The sequence below is a fragment of the Chaetodon auriga genome, chromosome 6, assembly GCF_051107435.1.
Source record: "Chaetodon auriga isolate fChaAug3 chromosome 6, fChaAug3.hap1, whole genome shotgun sequence".
Lineage (NCBI taxonomy): Eukaryota > Metazoa > Chordata > Actinopteri > Chaetodontiformes > Chaetodontidae > Chaetodon > Chaetodon auriga.
In genome coordinates, this window is record NC_135079.1 from 8,799,730 (window position 1) to 8,820,013 (window position 20,284).

Genomic DNA, 20,284 nt, shown 5'->3' on the forward strand with positions numbered 1-20,284 from the left:
ATCTTTTACTGACCTAGTTATGAAGACTAACAGAAGTTTTGACCATGAGTGTCCCAACTTGTGTGTACATGGAGAGATTAATGCTGACGACATCAAAACTATGAAAGAACACAGGTGGAAGCATGTATTAAACATTGTTAAACAAAGCAAAATATGTTTTATATTTTGGGATTCTTTGAAATTGCCACCGTCTGCCTTGATGACAGCTCTGCACACTGACATTATCGTAAACAGCTGACACACCTGGAGTGGTTTTCAGCAAACAGGTGTGACTTGTCAAAAGTTAATTACTGGAGCTTCTCGCCCTTTTAATGCTTTGACACGTTGTGTTGTGTTATGCCGAGGTAGTGTTGGTATAAAGTAAACAGCCTTATTCATCTACTGTAGTGATCCATATTATGGCAAGAACTGCTGAACAAAGTGAAGAGAGACAACAGTCCATCGTTACGTCAAAGCATGAAGGTCAGTCTATCTTCAAAAGCAGGACATATTACTGTGCCAGAAGAATGTCATGTTTTTTATCTTAAATATCTTAATAAGACTGTATTGATCCCACACTGGGGAAATTAAGTCCTGACAGCCAGCCAAGTATTACAAAAAGCAAAAACAGTCGCACAAAAGGGTCAGTGTACAGGATACAGAAAAGAAAAACAACTAAGTATTATGTAAATTATGTACAGATTATAAAAATCCTACTGCCCATAAGAAGTGCTATTGCTATACTCTCATGAGAAAGATTTGAGGGGTTTTCCAAGCATGTACTGATCTTTGTGATTGCCTGTATTCAAAGCAGCACATACAGTTTCTATTCCCTGATTGTTTAGTGGAACTTGTGAAGGTCATACCAGGTTTGTGGTTTGTTGACTCTGATAACATGCAGAATTAGCAATCCAGCTTCCATCAGAAATACTGGTTTACACACACAAATACTTCACCTCAAATATAGCCAGCAGCAGAAAAACTTGTACCGAAGGTTTGGTGCTGCTTCAGCGTGACAGCTGACAAACTCTCAGCTGGATTTCATTGATAAATACACCAAACGCACTGATCCCGACCTCCCCTGCAGCCCGTGGGCTTCCACTACGCTGTGTGGCGTTCATGACCTTCCAAAATCGACGAGCTGCATCGCCGGTTGGAGGGTAGATACACAGGTTTTACAATACCAGTTTACCTACATCTAGCAATCATTAATGTGTCACTGGAGGCAGGAAAACGCACGCAGGAGAGGTGAACGGCAGGCGCAAACGAGGCTCGTCGGAGCTTCAGCTACCGCCTCACCACCGCCACAGTTTGGTGTTCACTTTCAAGATGGATGCTTTCGCCTCGATAGGTTTCTGTTTCTTTTTCGCAGCCCACTTTACATGAGTCCATGCTGGCTGGGAGGAGACTGCACACCTTTGATAATTACGCGGATTGATTACCTATGAAACGACAAAAGTGGATTTAGTGGATTTTTTTTTGTTTCTACGCGTTTGGACTGACGGTTTTTTTTTTTTTTTTTTTTCTTAACTTCCTGGTTGTCGCGTGAACATGTCTGTAGAAACGGTGGCTAAAGCCCAAGTTTGTCTGAGAAGGTCGTTGGATTCAGGATACATGAGTCTCAACAACTCTGTCGTAATGTTTAAAACCAGAGACAGCCGTTTTCAGCGAAGGGCGAAGGGAGAACGACAGGTTTCCTAAGTGTTCAGCAATGGAAAGTGGAAATGGTGGCGCTTCGAGTAAAGGTGGTGAGCTTTTTTCCCCCTCCTCGGTTAACTTTCACTTTTAGATGAACAAAAAATGTCGATTCCTCCTCGGCTCACGACACTTGAGGCGTAAACCCACAGTTTATATGTGAGGAGACGGAAAAGGACTCGTAGAAAAGCTGTCCTCTCTCACGGTACAAACAGTCCCAGGCTTGCGAAATAACTCGGAAAACTTTTCCCCCCCAGTTGAAGGCGAGTACGTGTAAATTCACCATGTTGCTAACAGAATTTGCTCATGTTTGTGTTTCTGTCCACTTTTAGGTGTTTTTCTACCATTGTCAGCAACTTCTGACGTGTTTCACAGCAATGTTTTGGTTCCATTGAAAAGTGCGTACTTGTATGAGGAGTCAAAGCAACTCTTCAGTTACGAGTCTGCTGCTTTAATAAATAATCCGGCCCTGGAGAAGAAGGTCAGTCCTGGTCATGTTCCTCATGTGCCACCATTTAAATGTCGTTAAACATTAAGACACACTAATGGTTGAAGGCAAATTTAATCAATAGCTGCGCTTGTTTGATGTCAGAGGTAAATATATTTGTAAAATATCCCCTTCTTTGGATTGCTGTACCTTTTTACTAGATTTATTTAATATATTCCATCCTTATTATATCAGAAAACCAGGACACAGATGAATGCGTAAAAGTAGAACCTGCCCTTTTTACGCTATAAGAACAAACATCTTGCAACTTTCAAGTTGATCTCTTGGCTTTAACTTGTCTTTTGCATCAGTATAACGATTTCCGAGCAAAGAGAAGAGAGTTAGGATACTCAGAAGAGGAGCTGAAGGAGTCGTACGGGTTTTTGCTGTTTGACGACGTTGACAAGGTAAAGATTTGAAAGACAGCACACCTGAGAAAATATTTTTCCAACAAACCCTCAGATCTTACTGATAATGATCTTTATTTAATTAAAGGCTAATGCGCTCGGAGAAACTGGTGTGCTCACTGGAAACAGCACATGCACAGCTCTGGGAGATCCCTCCAATGGTAAATTGAGATGATTTTTTTTCCTTCGCCTCATACAGCTGCTACACCAACCAGTGCTGAGATCACTGTGACATTTTACTCTGTGCAGCCCAGCCTTGAACAAACAAGAGGTCATATTTCTATGCAGAAAACAGCCACTTAAGAGTTTTACACCACATTTGCTGAAACATAATTTGGATATACTTACTGGTTACTTGGTTTAAAAAAAGAAGAAGCAGAGAATTACATTAAGCTCACAAAAGTGTCCACAATACTGTCCGGGCAGGCGGTCTGTCCAAAATATATGGAGTGCAGGTCAATCTAAGGAGCAGTCCGTGCTGAGTGTCTGGTGCTCCTATGCGTTTGAAAGTGAAAGCAAGTTGAAGGTATTGAGCTATACTCAACTCACTTTCAGTTTCATAGTGGAATAATTTCTGCTGTGAAAAGGAAACTGTACATTAGCGCAGTTCAGGATATGAAGTGTGTCGGAGGTCGAAAGGCAATGAATTCAGAGTTTGTCTGTTTCACTGTTCATTCCAACGTGGATCTCCTTTATCTTTAACATGTGTTCCTTTAAATTTCTTTTTCTTTTTCTTTAAAATGTTTGAAATGCTGCCCCTCAAGGGTTTTGTCAGTTATCCCTCAACCCACTCGAGGCTGTGATAAGTGTGGAACTTATCAAGAATAAACAGTGGTCAAAGTCCTTTTTTTATGGAGCTGTTTTTCTGTGAACAGTACTATGAAACCACGATGGAATGGCTCATGAAAACAAGACCTCCACTGTGTCACATGGAATTGGATATAGCAGTGTTGCAGTGTTATCTGTGTTTAGCATCACATGTGTGCTTGTTGTGATCTTTTCCAGTTCCTGTGCAGATTGCAGTAGTTTTCAGAAATATCTAATATGTTGTACCTTTCTTTACTTTGATGGCACACTGGTGATAAGGGAGTTTAAAAGACCCATCTGACCTGCTAAACCAGTTATTGGCTCTTTCCCTTGCCTCAGATTCCCAACCTGTTGTTTTCAGTGACTGAAGGAATTTGAGAGTGTAAGACATTTTTTCAAAACTGGTTCAGATTTCACCTCCCTCATATCCTTCAGCTAGCTGTTGTTAGGGTCCTGTCAATCAAGCAAACAAGTTCACCAATGTCTCGTACTTTAAAGCCTAAAATGAAGCTTTTCCTCACCAGGAAGTATCAGAAGAAGTGAAACTACTACGATCTAAGCATTTAGTGGCCATTACTCAAGTCACTTTTTTATTTTGAGTTAGCTCAAAGTGCTTTCCAGTCAAGGCAGTTAGAATCTGCCTCAGTACTGGTAGACATGATTAAAGGAATGATGCATAAAAAGCAATAGTACATAATATAATGCAGAGAAGGTGAGGCTAAAATGGACAAAGATCTTAAACTTAGAAACCGAGAAATGGGAAGTTAGGAGCCAACAACAGATTAAAACAGTATGAGGATGTTTGGAAATAAAGGTGGAACCACGAGGCACCTTTAGACTGAATTAAAAGCAAGAGGAGAAGATAAATAGAAAAGATTTCTCTTTATTACGGCTTATTGATATAGGCGTGTAACAGAATTGAACGTTGTCTCGGGTCATTCAGATAGTTAAATGTGTGTCCTTGACTCATCCGACGTCAAGGTGTGGCCTTGCTGCTGTAGGAGTGTCAGCTGTTTGGAAAGCCACTGCAAAGTTACGAGTTTAACATTGTGGTGTTATACGATCCTCAAATCTTAGTAAACAACCCTCCCTGTATTTGTTTTAAACTGACTGCACATTTAGTGAGCTTTCTTTGTTTTCTCAGGTGTTTACATTTCAGTGTTCTCCGACTGTTTGGATCTAAATCGCTGGTACCATGAGAAATCTGGATACATCGCCATCATCAGGCTGACAAAGGTACTGAAAAATTCAATCATTAAATATTTGAGTTAGGTGGTCATTGTGTTTTCATGGAAAGAAAATATTTTATGAACAAAATCATTGTCATCTGTTGTTACCAACAGGGGCGGGTTAAAAAAGTTTCTGAGAACTACACCCAGAATTTCACTGCACCCACTGAGGGGTTTGATTGTCACGTGTCAGAAGAGTTGCATTCAGTATCTGCCAAAACCAGCTCCTTTGTTGCCTTTGAGAGGGCCCAGGTAAGAAGAGACATGTGACTGGAGAAGAAAGCTTTTATGTAGAGCTACAAATGCACAACAATGTTGGTGCACATATTTTACATTAACACAAAACAAACTATACTTAGTTCACTGAAATGTTACCAGTATCATTTGTTTTAATGCCCACATGTGGTGTTTGTGCTGTCCTTGTTAACACAATATTGGTGAGCACCTTAATGCATGAGTACATGGTAAGAAGGAAAAATGGCAGCGACACCTGGCAGCTCACATGCCTCTTGTTTGGACCTTGCAGTATTACATGTATGAGCTGCTAAATGATGGAAGCAGTGAGACGGCCCGATCTCCCAGTGCTGCCTGTCCTTTTGCCATTGTATCATTTACTTATAAGGATACCAAAGGATGCCAAACACCTGTAACACCACATGAGAAAAGGTAATGAATCACTACTGCCACACAAGCTCGGCCCTGGTTGTCATACTATTTGCTCGACCAAATGCCATTTCATACATATTGAGAATAGTACGATTTTATATTTTCCCTTTATTTGTCTTTTTCAGTGGGGAGAAAAAACTGGGTAAGTAACTTAGCAATTCTGGTAGGTTTTCTCCATATATGTTTCTGAGGAGCGTTAACTTAATCCAAGAACATTTGTCCTCAGAATTCATCCAGTTTAGCATGTAGTTGTAATGATTCCTGGGATTAGCCTTTGTCATCACTGCAAGTGCATCTGCACAAACTAATTTCTGCTGGTTTAGCTTTTATTTCAGCAAAAAAAAAAATAGATGTTTGTCCATTTCTCTTGGAAAGTGCGACACTGAGCATCTATTTCCATTTTGTTGACAGTCAGCATGATGCGTTGATGTGATACCAACATGTGACCAGAGTTGCACTCAGGGACGTCTCAGAGGAACTTGTTTATCTAGTATTTTATGTTATTTTCTTTAGCAAAAAAGGCAATTGCCTTTTTGCATTTATGAATTTACCTGGCGGACCAGATAAAACAAAGACAAGGTTTTTTTTTGTTTGTTTGTTTTTTTAAGCAATTGTTTTCTTTGCTGTTTTTTTTTTCGTTCCCCAGTTTATCATTACTTTCCGTGGAGAGGTCAGCTTCAAATAGGCACTCTTCTCTATGCTGTTGGCCTGAGGTCTACAGCAGGGGCCTCCATTCCTGCAGAACTGTAAGTTAAATGTTGACATAGAAAATACACACAGTATAATTAAATGGCTACTAAAATCTTAATTATTACTACTAATTTAGATTATATACTGGAACGTATTTGAGGCACTTTGTCTTATTTTTACATTTAAGGCCACCAGTGGTGAAAATTCATGGAGCCATTTCCATGTTAGAGCTGCGACAGCTGTTGCCAAGGGCTGTCTTTGAAACCTGCTTCTCTGGTGAAGGTGTGCTGTTAGAAGAAATATCAGCTTTATTACACAGAAGTTACATTTTCAAGGGATATTTGAACATAATTCCTTGATATACTGAATGTATCATTGATTAATATGTTTGTTTGTTTTGCTGTCTTTCAGTCTTTCTGGATGGGTTTTACTGCAGTCTGTATGAGTTTGTTTCTTCTGAGACAGAACAAACCAACTCACTGTCCCAGCTTCTGTGGGAGATCAAGGAGAAAGATGTTGTGAGTCCCTGTTAATTCGATCAGCCAATAGTTAATGTGCTGAAAGTTTCCCGTCCATCATGACAGTTGGGCTCCTTTTTGTATCAGTTTACAGTGCGTGACAATATGTTGTTGAATTTCACTTTTTTCCAACATCCAAAAACTGGACCTGACGACAAACTTGCTAATCTTTGTACAGGCTCTCACTATCCCCCTGAATGATGGTGGTTTTCTTATCCTGTTGCCCTCCTCCCATTTCCTCACATATGATGGTACGATGAACGAACAGAACTTGCTTAATTTAATCTTCGTTAACAACCATAATTCAACTTCATATCAGCCACATGTCTCTGTTTTTTCCAGATACTGGGTCCAGTGCAGCTGAGGTCCTGCAAGGCATGTTTGTGTTTTCAGATTCACGAGTTATACATGGAGGTAATTGCACAATGTATTTAACAGTGGATATGTTAATTTGCGTTCTCACATTACTTTAATGGAAGGTCATTTGCCCTGCTCAGTGACTATTCTAATTTGTCCTTGTTTAGGATTAATGACATTTCTCTCTTACATGCTCTTTCTTCATCAATCACAGATATAAAATTAGGACAGAGAAACCCTGCCATTTCATCTGAAATCCTGCGGGCCCTACCAGTACTAAGTTACGCAGAGGGTGAAGTTGAGAAAACACCTACTGACCCAAATGAAGAACTGTCTGAAGTATTTGTGCAGCATATGCAAAGTTATGCAGCACTGATAAATCCTGGGTTGGCATTAAGTCCCTCGAGGGATACCAGCAGCTTTCCAGATCAGTATGATGTTCCAGATGCTGACAAGCACCTCTACTTACTCCCAGAATGGACTGACAGGGCATGGCAGAACTTCAGGTCATACCTGAGCAAACCAGTCTCTTTTGAACTGCCAGTGTCAAAGGCTTCAGAAATCCTGGCTGCTGGACAAGAGGAGCGAATAGAAGACCTTGATGATGGTGTCTACATCTGTCTGTCATCTCCTGAGGATGCACCAGCCAGTCATGTTGGTGTGGAATCAGAGGACCAGTTAACAGGCCAGGAAGCTGCTGTAAATGTTGAAGCAACTTTGGACCATTGTATAACAAGTGTTGAAGCACAGGTTGACATAACAACTGCGCCTCAAAATATTGCACCAGATGATTTGCGACCTGGAGATGTTACCAAAGACACTGAAAAATCTGAACTGACTGTGTTTATCAAAACTGATGACATAGGAACAAGAAACCTCCTGACTACCTGTACAGCTGATAACCTTCCTACAGAGATGATTGTCAGCATCACTTCGGCAGAGCGAACTGTCACTGATGGAAGTTTAAGTGTGATCGGTACTGAGTCTGCAACAAAGCATATTGACTTTAAACTTTCTGGTTTTCCAGCAGCCAGGTTACAAATGGCAGGACTGAACTCTATGAGTGATGAGACTGATAAAACCAAACAGGTTTTTAATTGCCCCGAGGTCACCAATCTCTCAAAAACAAAGCATAAGAAACTACACAGGGGACATTCCAAAGGCCAGAGACATGCACCGAAAGTTTGCATTGAGACTCCAGTGCCAGTGGAAGATGACGACTTGAGCCTGAAGGAAGACCAGTCCAAGGTTTCAACAGGCCACCCACAGTTGAGTAATCCTTCAAATGTTGATTGGAGGAAAGCGCGAAGGCGAAAGCGCAAATTTGGAACACTATCATCAAAAAATAAAAAGGTAAGATCTGCCACTGTTGGTCTACCAGTAACGGAAGAGAAAAAAGCAGACCCTGGACAGCAGAACTTTGAAAGCACCATTTTAATGGAACTTGGAGCTTGTCCTTTGAGAAAGAAGACGGAGCGCTGGGACTTAAAACCAGTTATCAGTGAATGTGGACGAATCTTGGTTCCTCACGGCTCTATAGATGTCGCTGATCAGATTAAGAATTTAAAGGTTAAACTTCCTTTGACAAAAGATGAACCGTGCCCTGAAAAACTGTTGGTTGATGCCACCATGAATGCTCATGACACAGTTGAAATGCAACAAGAGTCTAGCACTGCTCCAGAGACAACAGTAGATGAACCAGGGGTGACAACATCTGAGGGTGAAGGGAGTCATCCTCAAAATGTCAGTAATGTCAATCATGAACACATTATTTTGAGAACGTCAGATGGTAATGGTTCATTAACTTTGAATCCAGAGAGTACTGAGCATTCTTCAAAGGATGATGGCACAGACACTCCTCCCTTAAAAACTTTTCAAGAAAAACACATGGATACCCCCTCGCCAAGAAACTGTGCAACAAAGGGTGAATTTCTGTTGAATAAACTGAAATCAGTTCTTCTAAGGGGTAACAGAAAAACAGGTACTCTTGGGTCTGAGAAAATGACTGCAGATACTGCCCCCAACACTGAGCCTTGTCTCAAGAAGGCCAAAGTTGACTCAGACTTTGGGATGCTAAAGACTGATGATGCAGTTAACTTTCTCCAGGACACCAGTTTGGGTGTCAAGGAAGTGTCTAATATGCTTTCAGTTGACCCTCTTTTTGCATATGCCCTAGGCCTGACTCCTAAAGAGACAGGAGATAAGATACAGAAATCTGAGGGTCAGGACACCCAACAAAGAAAAGACTCATCGGAGACAGAAGAAAAAAACAGTTTAGACAAACAACCTCAAATCACACAAAGGCCTCTATCGATTTTTCCAAGAAGGGGTAGGATTAAAACACTCAAAAAACATCAAGGCATCTCTGCAGAATATGTTAAAAGGAACTGTAAGTCATATTTCAAAAATCTGATATTTGGAATTCTTCTTTTTCTGTATGATGTATGAAATCTCTTTAATATTGTGCATGACATTGAATCTGACTAATCCTTTTCTTGGCTCTGTCACTTCTGCAAGTGTCTTCAGCATGCTATCACTGCACTTTGCTCAGTAATTACTAGTCCATAGTTTGCTTTTGCTCTCCTCCTATTTTCGCTGCATTTTGCCAGTCCTATGCTTCTGCACCCAAACACTGGTTTAGTTTCCATGTTGGTGACAAGTTCCTAGTAGCAATAAATTGGTGTATTTCAAATGCTTTGAATGTGCTACTTTTCTATTTTCATGCAGTTTCTCTTTTTTCTTCTCTGTTTTGTCTTTACAGGGTGGTTGCATTTTCAAACCCCGGCTTGTTTGGCCAGTGAAAAACTCAAATACAAAGAGTGTACTAGGGATAAATCTGTCAGGAAGACTGTTAAGGAAAAAAGTAACAGTGCTTGCTCATCTACAGATGCTTTGAACTTACTTGCTGACTTGGCACTCGGTGCCAATAATGACCAGGTTCTACCACAACCAGACCCGGCACTTCAGAGAAAACCTGAGCCAAGTTTGAAGAATTGTGACCTTACAAAAGATGTTACCACGGTTGAACAAGAGTCAGTTCTTCATGCACTGCTTAGACAACCTGCTACTAGATCCATTCAGCCTCTTGAGTCTCCTTCACCAAGTCATCTTGTGGGAGGCAGTGAATTGGTTGGTTTGATCGCTAAAGAACATGCTTACTCATTTCACCCGTCTTCCTCTCTACTGTTGGATTTGTCAGGTACACCTTTCCAGGTACCCCCTTTAAGTGGTTCTACCAGACTGCTGCACCATCATCAGACAATGTCTGGTGAAACTAAAACACCACACCCCTCTGTCATTCAGGAGGACAGAAGGGAACAGAACCACAGGACTCCGGAGTACCTGAAAAAACGCAATGTGTGCAGTAGAAAGTTCAGGCGCTCCCGTACCTTTGTTAACAAGGACGGATCTGTCCAAATCACAAAGCAATGCAAAGAAAACTATGACTTTAATTTAGACAGCAAGTTTACAAGTGACTCGAAGGATAGAGCGATCATCCGAGGCTTACATGGGTATGTACTTTTTTTTAATCTGTCTATTTGAGAAAGGAGTAGATTCAACATTGAGTTAAAATGTATCTTTTCATGTAATTTCATTGCTGTACTTGTTTGTATGTGGTTGATAAATGGGCAGCATGTGATAAAGCTTACTTTAAGTTTGGCTAATGATCATAAATTATTCAATTGAAAGATATTTTTTGTACATTTCATATCTTTGATAGCCCATGGGATTTCTCCATTCAAGACACCAGTGAAGAGGTGCAGCTCATTGTCCACATGTGGATAGGTCTGTTCTACAGCCGGTCAACGGCCCGGTTCTTCCATGTTGACTCAGACTGTACAAACCCAAGTCCAGAAGAAAGTGATTCTTTGGAAATGTCCACTGGAATGATACCAGCCCCAGCTCAGTCTGAGCTCAAGGCCAATTCATCTGCTCCTTGCCTGAATGTAACAGATACTTCAGACAAAGCTTTGGACCTCAGCAAAAAGGATGACTTTGTCTTGGATCAAGGATCTGTGATTTTAGACTTGTCACAAAGAAACTCCAATGCCGAGATTGTTACTTCAGGTTCACAAGTCAACAGAAAAGAGACATCTGTGTCTGGTGAACAGAAAGGGACTAGTGACACATTGAAGACACTCAAGTCATTGGTGGAACTGCAGACAGCAAGCCCATTTCAGGTTTGGGACTAATATGATTACACTACTGACAAACTTATGTATTTCATGTTTTGTCATGATGTCAAGAACAGAAGAGGCCACAACTTCATTATTTGGGCTCAGACTGGCAAAGCCGCATGTGGCCAAGTCCAGATGATCGGCGATCCTGTGTAGTCTCCATTCCAAGGCCTCCTGAAGATGTTGTACTGATGTTTGTCTACTTATTTTCAAGAGCCAAGCGTAGTGTCTTATGTTCATACTGGTCCCGCGTACTCGTAAAGTGCACAATATCCAGGTGGACTTCACATACCACACTGTTGATGTATAATATACTGGGATTTGTATGGTATGTGTACTTGAGATTTTTTTGGACTTTAGCCATAAAACACAATTCTGGGTGATTTCTGACTGATGCACCTGCATGTCAGCCAGCAACAATCTGACCTCTTTATACTTTTGTTAATGTTGACACTCATTTTTGGTTAGAATTCAACTTAACATGGGTAGCTTCCTTTTGTAATCATGATATACTGTATTCATTGTTTGAGTTGCAGATGCATCATGACAATCATGACAAAATTTTCTTTAAAATTATGTATTTCTAATATTCAGTTTCCTCTTTCTTTTTACAGTGTTACAGAAATGCTGTAGACTGCACAGAAATTGTCAGTGAGGTGGATGATGTCAGAAGCACCTATGAAAGTAAAAGGACTTGTACCCCTTTGGAAAAAGCTGGCCCCCCGGAGCACACAGATGTACCTTCTTTAAAAGATTTCATTTCTGTACAGGAAGAAATGCAAAGTGTCTCCGTTCAGCTGGAAAGTCCTCAGACTGCCTCAGACATGTGCCGTGTGTCACATGAATGCAACAATGAGAAGACGGATATGAAAGGTGGTGTTGACCATTCAGAAGCTACGGAGATGAAATTAATGCAAAAACAGCGAAGGGATTCCTCCACAGAGGTAGACTCCAACAAAAAAGCAGCAAATGTGGTTCATACAATTGAGCATGATGAAAGTGAATCTCAAAATGGGGAAAACTGGAAATTGAAAGAAAAGCAGTACCAGGAAGGCCATATGGACTTTTCTCCAAAAGATTTTCATACAGATGATAATTCAACAAACAAAGAATCTCGTGTAATCTGCAATGGAAATCTAGTAGACAGTGTGACACAGGTATCTAGGGAGGAACCTAAAGCTGTCTCTCCAGGCATGGCTGAAAATGTTAATGACGATATGGATTGTTGCGCAGTACGTGATGATGAAGTGATCAAAGATTATCATTTTGGAAAAGAGGATGGACGAGATGAGAAAGACTGTTACATTTCACATGTGGAAGCTGACAGTGATTTGAATGATCAACCATTACCTATTTTGTGTGATGACCCAGACTCTGTAAAGAGGGATTCCAACACAGAGTGTAATGGCCAAGCACCTTTGGATGAGCAACCATCTCAAGCAAATAACGATGCCTGCCGTGATTTGCAGTTGAGAAAGCTGTCTGCGAATGGCCATGCATTGACAGATGAGCATTCCGTTTCAGAGACAGTTCCTCACGCATCATCCAAAATGGAGCCTATTCATAAAGACCCTGCAGTTGAGGGAAATTCAGAAAATTCTGTTTTTGGTGCAGATTTGTCTAATCAACCATTACTTACATATGATGGCCCAGAATCAGTAAAGAAGGATGGCATCGCCGAGTGTAATCTCCAAGCACCATTGGATGAGCAACCATGTCAAGCAGACAACAAAGAAGATGCTTGCTGTGATCTGCAGTTGAGAAATGTGGATGCCAGTGGCAGTGGAGTGACAGATGATCGTGCCTTTTCAGAAACAGCTACTCATCTTTCATTGGAAATGGATCCTACTTATAATGAACCTGTCATTGAGGAAAATTCAGAAAATGATATTTGTTTGGCAGATAAGGCACATTATCAGAGGGCAGCATTAGATGGGTCTTCTGCAGATGGGTCTGTTCCCCAGACAAATGACAGTGTTGAAACAGGAAGCCAAAACAAAGTAATGTCAAACTTCAGCTTAAGAAGTGATGAACATGAAGACCGGGATACCAGATCAATTGAGGGAGAGCAAAATGTTGAAATCACATCTCAAAAAGAGCTTCTTTATCATCAGTCTCATTCACCTCTGTTTGAGACTGTAACAAGGTGTGAATCTGAGATGACATTGACAAAAGGAGTTGATATCAAAAGTGATGAAACAAACAAAGGATTGGAAAAAATCCATGGTCCAGTCGTAATTCCATTTATTGGAATAGACCCCTCAGGAGAAGCTACAGTACAAGCACGTGACTCACATTCACAAGGCAAGGTTGAAGAAGTTCAAGGCCAGAAAGAAATATTAAGCAGTGAAACTACCTACCCTGAAATTGTCCTACCCACAGAGGTATGTAGTACATCTCCTGTGTACGATAAAAAGACAGAACTGTCTGCTGGCACAGTGTCACTATCACTTTTTGATGTGAATGAAGCTAAACAGCCAGAGATCTCAGGAAGTGAGTCTGATGACCGGAGCCCTACTCCAACTATGGATGAGGAACCATATCAGTATGTAACTTGTTCTGCCCCTATTAGTAGTACTAGTAGTTCTACCTTTAAGGATAGTGAAACCCTCAAAAACATGACTAAGCCATGTCTTAGCAGAAGCTCAGTACTTACAAAGGAGGAGATGCCTCTTGAAAGAAAACACAAGCCTACTGTTTACAGTGTTCCCAACCCACATCATGGTCTTCATCCTGATCTTGAACTAAGAACTCTAAGAGTTCTGCAAAGTATAGACAAGCTCCTCTCCAAATCGAGTCACAATGACACATCCAGCCAGATGAAAACGGCCAATACGAAACGCTTTCTTGATCAGACAGATAAACTACAGGAGACGTCCATAGGGCAAGACTGTCATCTCCACACATTATTTCCCTCCACTGAGTGTTTGCAAGTCATTAAATCAAATATTGACCAAGATAATCATAAATCAGCTAAGAATGATGAAATTCACACAGATTGCATCTCTAATGACAGAGTAATTGAAAATTCTGTACTGTCAGATTTGTCTAAAAATAAACAGACTACATCCCCTGTAATCACATACAACAAACCAGCTTCCATGCTCTTGGAGAAAAAGACAGAAAGCCTCAAGGGAATTTCGGGAGGGCTAAATTATGATAAGCAAGAGGCCAGTGAACTTTCTCCAAAGAACACTTGGTTATCAAGTGTTGGTGACAGTACATGTAACTCATCTAAGGCTACATTTGCATGTCAAGATTCCTTATATCAATACAAAGAAACAGACGTTTCAAAGTCCAACAAGATTCCCGCATTTCTTCCCATACAGTCTTTTGAATCTACAAAAAACAAAGTTGATGGAAGCCATAGTTTGTTGACAAATAGTTTAGTTGAGAAAGTTGGGCGAACAACTAAAGAGATAATTGAGATGGACCAGACAGACTGCTCAAACACATCAACTTTCGTTGGGGATTACAAAGATGATAGCATGATAGACGACAGACCTATCCAGGAACCTCAAAGCTCACTCACATGTACAGTCTATAACGTTAGTCAGAAGAGATCTGAGTCTTTTCTGGAGCAGATTTCTAAGAGGTGCCTACAAGATGACCTCACTCAGGCATCAATGGAGCAGGAGTGCCTTATCTTCTCAGAACAAATGAAACAGCTTTTAAAGAGGAGTAAGAGGGGACCTATCCACCAACTGGACGCACATAACAAATTGAATTTGTCTTGCTCCAGTCCTGTGACTGTATGCTTTTCCAGTCTAGAGGAGCAGGACGATTCAGTGGATCACTTGGACATGCTGTCACTTGTTGGACAGAAAATCAAGGTCGACATGTTTGACCAGAAAGACCTGACGGACACCACAGAGGAAGAAAGTTCTTTGCATCTTCAGAAGTTACCTCAACGAAACCCATTGGAACATGCTGGAGTTTCTAGTGTGACTGCTGAATGTGCCAGGCTGTACACTGCAATGATGAATGACGTTTGTGATGTCAAAAAGGTCCCATCTAGACCTAAGCACTCAAGAATGGAGTTACTCAGTTACTCAAGTTATTATAAGAGTGCTCCAAGTAACCATACTGACTTCTGTGATCACATGATGAAAGAGGAAGATGAGAGTAATCTGAATGCCACCGTGAAGAAATCTTGTACAACCAAGTACAGATTCTACATACTTGTGACGTCAGATGATACCTTCTTTGAGGAAACCAAGGTAAGATGAGGTTTCATTAAACTTCCAATGCAATATTTCTATTTCTATCAACTATTATCTTCCACCAAAAATTTCTGTACAAAATATCCCAGTACAAACTTGCTGTTTCCTCCTGAATGAAGTTGTGGTCTGCTTTGAATCAGAGAAAGTTTTCACAGCAGAAAAAAATGATCAAATATCTATGGAAATGTCTGAAGTCCATGTCAAACTTTCTTCAAAATATGGTTAAATACCATTTTTCCTTAAATTATGACCATAGACTTCACTTTCCTCAACTGCAGAAAGGAAGAGGCCTTTATTTGAAGTAGGCTTGTATTAGACGCAGGCCTTTATTTCTAATTTCCTCTGTTTGATAAGTAGAACTGGTCATGTTTTAGTATGCTATTGGGATCACTGTATTATGTAAATACAGTAGTAATTTTGCCACGGGGCATGTCTACCACCACTGGACGTAAAGATCTAATCAAAACAATGCTGAATTCAAAGATACCATAGAGCCCTTTAATAACTCAAATAGTTGAGAAAGTCAAGGAAGCAATTCACTTTTAATGTCAAAGTTGTGTAAGACTTGCTAATAGAAAATGACTTTTAAAGTTTAATTTCTCCTCAATTTCTCAAAAGGCTCAGTTGGAGGCAGAGGGCCATACTGCTGTACAGCCATCTGAGTTCTTCCTTAATGAGGAAAGTTCTTCATCTCTATTCATCATCCTCAGGAATGAAGACATTGCACAGCACATTTGTGAGGTAATTGGTCAGCTGATGAAAAATCATGACAGGATTTTTGCAATAGATAATCATAAATTAATGAATCTGTTCTCTCTCATCTCAGGTCCCACATTTGCTCGAGCTGAAGAAGTCAGCAGGTGTCCAGTTTGCTGGAATTGATGAACCAGATGATATTGTGAATCTCACCCATCAGGAGCTGTTCATGAGGGGTGGTTTTGTTATGGTCGACAGAGCAGCACAGGAGTCCCTCAGCCTTTGTATGTTAACTGAATACCCACGTTTTGCTCTTTGAGGTCTTGTCATGTAAGCATCTTATAAGCTTAACTCATGATTTCAACTTTGTACAAATTTGAAGGCAATATGAAAGAAATGTCCAAAATCTTGCAAGAACTAAGAAGGGAGGGGAAGTGGAAATGGATGTTACACTACAGAGACATCCGTCGGCTGAAAGAAAATGCGAGGTAACCATCTGTGATTTGGGTTTGATTCTTCTTTTTTTTTTTTCTTTTTTAAATTTTTTTTATTACAACTTTTCCACAGCTAAAACACATTATGCAAAATGAGATGAAAATGAACAGGACAACAGAACAAAACTGGGCACATAGAGGGTGACAATACAAGAAAAATAATACAAACTAGTAAATAGAAAGAAAAAATGGCATCAAATATAAATTCAAAAATACAATGTGAATGGGATGGCACATTTTCAACTGGGTAACCACTCACTACTTTCAATTTCCTGTTTTCAAAAAGGAGAAACAAAGAACATTCCCACATCAAATGAAGAAAAGTAGCTGCTTCATTTTTAAACCCCCAGCAGTGATTATTATCCACAAGCCCACTGCAGCTAACTGATCTCATGGCATCAGCTGCTATGTTTTTCCATATATTCTGTATTTGCGTTCAGATCCTTTTCCCAAGTTTCAGTTACAGCAGCAGTGTTTGCCATAATTTCATGAAAGATTGATGCTAATTGTGCACTTTGGAAAAGCATTTCTGTTAAAGTATTGCCTCTCTGAATGCGATGTTTCTCTTCCCTTATACAGGTTGAGTGCAGATGCAAAAGAGAAGAGAAACTTCTTTAACTGGTGCCAAGAAGTTGGAATATTGGAGGTCTTGCCTTACCACAAGTGTGACCTCATGTCAAGAGATCAGCCTGACTATCTCACATGTTTGGTGCATTTGCAGGTCCAGAATATATCAGCCCGCTATCATATTTTTATAACCGGTGAGACACAACAGCACAAATACATTAATTATTTTTTAAGATGTTGTTTGCAAGATTTTATAAACAAATATTATTATTATTATTATTATTATTATTATTATTATTATTATTATTATTATTATTATTCCATGAATTAACAGCAGTTGCTTTTATTGCCTCAGTGGCTCAAAACCAACCATGGTAACTGGACAAATTCCCAAGGTAAAGGTTTCAGTTATTGTACAGTGCAACAGGAATAACATGCTTTTCTTATTTGCACAGATACAACAGCAGATGACGCATTTGGAAAGAAAGGAATTTTGACAATGACCTTGAACTCTTTCCTGACGTCTTCTCCCAGCAAAACATTTTCAGTCTGACCTGAAAAAGTAAGAAGGACAAACTTAAGTTGTGCTTATTCAAGTACACAACCATCAAAAGAGAGCAAGAAAACAGTAGTTGACCAGTAATGGTGATTTCAGATGTACGACATTGTTCGTTTTCTTCAGTGCATCCAGCAATAATTACTGATGTACATATGATTTATTTGTCCATTTGATGGTTACGTTATTTGTACTGTTACTGCTACATGTCAAGCCAAGTTATTTTATTTATCTTATCTCATTGTACAGCACTGTGGTCAACCATTTTTTTTTAAATGTGTTTTATAATGATAATAATTATAATAAAAGTTATTTGTATGTCATTTTTCACAGAGGAAACGCTGCTCAAAGTGCTTTACAACAAAGAAACGACATGCAACAAGTACTTCACATAAAAAAGACAATGAACATAAAAACGGGTACAAAATTATTTCACATATGATGGATATTAAACCCACTTGATAATCAGAAAAATAAGGATGCAAATTCGATAAAGACAATGCATACTATAAGATGGAAAATAAAACCCACTGAAGAAAAAACTAAAGTTAAAAGTGGAGCACAAAGAATGAAAGAAATAAAATGGGAATTTTTTAAAAATGTGCATTAGTGTGACGGAAAACGCAGAAGTTTCAGGCCTGTATCAGGAAAGCTAAGACTAAATTTAAACCTGGGACTGCTTGAAAGCAAATAGTGAACAAGGGATTTAGCAGTTATTCTAATATAAGTCCAGGATGCTGATGAATGGCATCGTTTACTTGTTGTGTAAATTCAAAGTTGTAATTCTTGTTTAATGATCCCTTGTTTGTGGTCAAAAGTCTGTTCAAAGATTTTTTTTCTTTTCTTTTCGTTGGTACAAATTTATTTTAGTACTTAATCCAAGCCTTGCAACAAAGCTACATCAGGCTGTTTTCAAGTGGTCTGCATTAGTATTATGTACATATTTAAGTTAAGTAATGTACATTGGTTGCTGATGATGGTTCGTGTGTTACTCAAGTGTTGAATTGTACCCCAACAATTTAAACAGTTACCAGTAAGTGCTAAACATGCATTTTTCATAACATTTACTGTACAATGCAATGACTGAGAATAAAGAGGTTTATGACATTACTGTAAAACTACAGTCTGTTTTGAAGAATGAGCATTATTAAAATGCCACATCCAGTAAAAGAATAGGCCTACATAAAATAGTTATTTGCATAATATGAATGAAAACAAAATAAAATGCAACTTGGCATGAGATGTGGTTTTATGTATATCCAGTCAAATATCAACAACAGTGTTTTCATGTAAAATGATGCCTTAAAACATGCAGTATAAGTTAACTTCATTTAACCAGGAGAGGGCCTCACTGAGAATAAAAGTGTCTAACAGGAGTGTCCTGGATGAGACAGCAGCAGCACAATAAATGCACAGGTTACCAAACCTTAAAAATCAGACTTGTAATGAATTAGATGCATTTTGAAGAGCAGATGTGATCAGAAGGACAATGTCATATTGATAAACAATGAGTTGAGTACAGTAAAATGGATCACCATTTATCCTTATCCATTGCAACCTAGTAAAATAGACTCAGCACAACGTTCCCAAGATCTACTGAGTTGGTATCTCTTCAGTTTGGTATTTGGAAGTCTAGGTCTTATGTATATATATGAATTTTTCATACAAAGGGCATGAAATTATTCGGTAGAGCCCCCACTCGGTTGTGTCTTGTAAATAATAGATGTTTTGCTGTTTGACCAACAGTAGCTAGAATTAATGGAAATAAAGGAACAGATGGGGTGCAACCCTAAAAAACAAATGTGACGAGTGTCCATGTGAAAATAGCAGTAGCATTTTGTTTGCGCCTTACTTTGCCGCTCGTTTCTATTTGCTCTTTATATACTCCCTCCAGATCTCGGGAGTATTAGGTTGGTGAGCACGACAGATCTCGCGAGAATGTGCTGCTGAGACAGACAGATCTCGAATGAAGTTAATTTTCTCCTTCACGGTTTAAAAATTACTATTTGGCGTCAAAGTGTTCGAAAGATATGTGGCTTGTGTGACCAATATTCACTTCGGTGGCTGTAGGGCGAAAGATTTGGTCCTAATCTACTCACATTCACTTTTCGCATTAAAGTAAAGCTACCGCAGCTCTTCTAAAGGGAAGGAATTAGTGGCGACGCTAAATTGAACAGACACAGGACATAACTCTTAAATGCGCCGTGTCATTTCTGAGCAGTCTGCTGATACATGCTGTGGATTTGTAATGTCACGTAAACCGTTTGTTTTCGTGAACAGCCGAATTATGCGTTGTTTTAACTGCTGCTACCGCAATGGATTGTGGGACGGCATTATCTCCTTTCCTGCCGTAAAGGATGGTTCAGTGTATCCTAAGCCAAAAGGACATGAGAAAGGAAGCACTGAAGTACCTTTCCTTTGCCTTTCGAACGTTCTAACAGCCCTTATCATGGCTGCCACTTAAATACTCCCGAGTCATTTCACTCAGTTAGTTAGTTCCCAATATTAAAAAAACACCAATGATTGTCGGTCTGTTGTGTAGATAAAAAAAAATCTTTCTATGGAAGTCGTTTGAATCCTGTTCTTCACCCAAGACTCCAGTAATCACTTTAGCGGTCCAACAGAGGAACTGCCGCAGTCTGCGTACACTGAAGTGACTTCTGCTTTGACACGCTGAGTTCCTGCGTATCATCACGCAGGGATGAACCGCTCGAACGCAGCAGAGCCGTGTAGGC

At 39.7% G+C, this 20,284-nt stretch overlaps 1 protein-coding gene across 2 annotated transcripts; it reads left to right on the top strand.

Moving 5' to 3' along the window:
- Positions 1-1,047: 1,047 nt before the first annotated feature.
- On the top strand, positions 1,048-20,210 carry tasor2 (transcription activation suppressor family member 2). 2 transcript variants are annotated; one of them, XM_076734083.1, is made up of 23 exons: positions 1,048-1,724; positions 2,007-2,155; positions 2,473-2,568; positions 2,657-2,729; positions 4,520-4,611; positions 4,719-4,856; positions 5,131-5,270; positions 5,396-5,412; positions 5,917-6,016; positions 6,148-6,242; positions 6,372-6,478; positions 6,657-6,729; positions 6,821-6,892; positions 7,050-9,224; positions 9,597-10,347; positions 10,557-11,016; positions 11,628-15,233; positions 15,855-15,977; positions 16,063-16,216; positions 16,315-16,420; positions 17,006-17,187; positions 17,449-17,555; positions 17,883-20,210. In XM_076734083.1, the coding sequence occupies exons 1-22, from the start codon at positions 1,691-1,693 to the stop codon at positions 17,544-17,546; spliced, it is 8,841 nt and encodes a 2,946-aa protein (XP_076590198.1). In that variant the 5' UTR covers positions 1,048-1,690; the 3' UTR covers positions 17,547-17,555; positions 17,883-20,210. The 2 variants fall into 2 exon arrangements, with proteins under 2 accessions (XP_076590198.1, XP_076590197.1); XM_076734082.1 differs by lacking the exon at positions 17,883-20,210 and having other exon boundaries at positions 17,449-17,874.
- Positions 20,211-20,284: the final 74 nt, after the last annotated feature.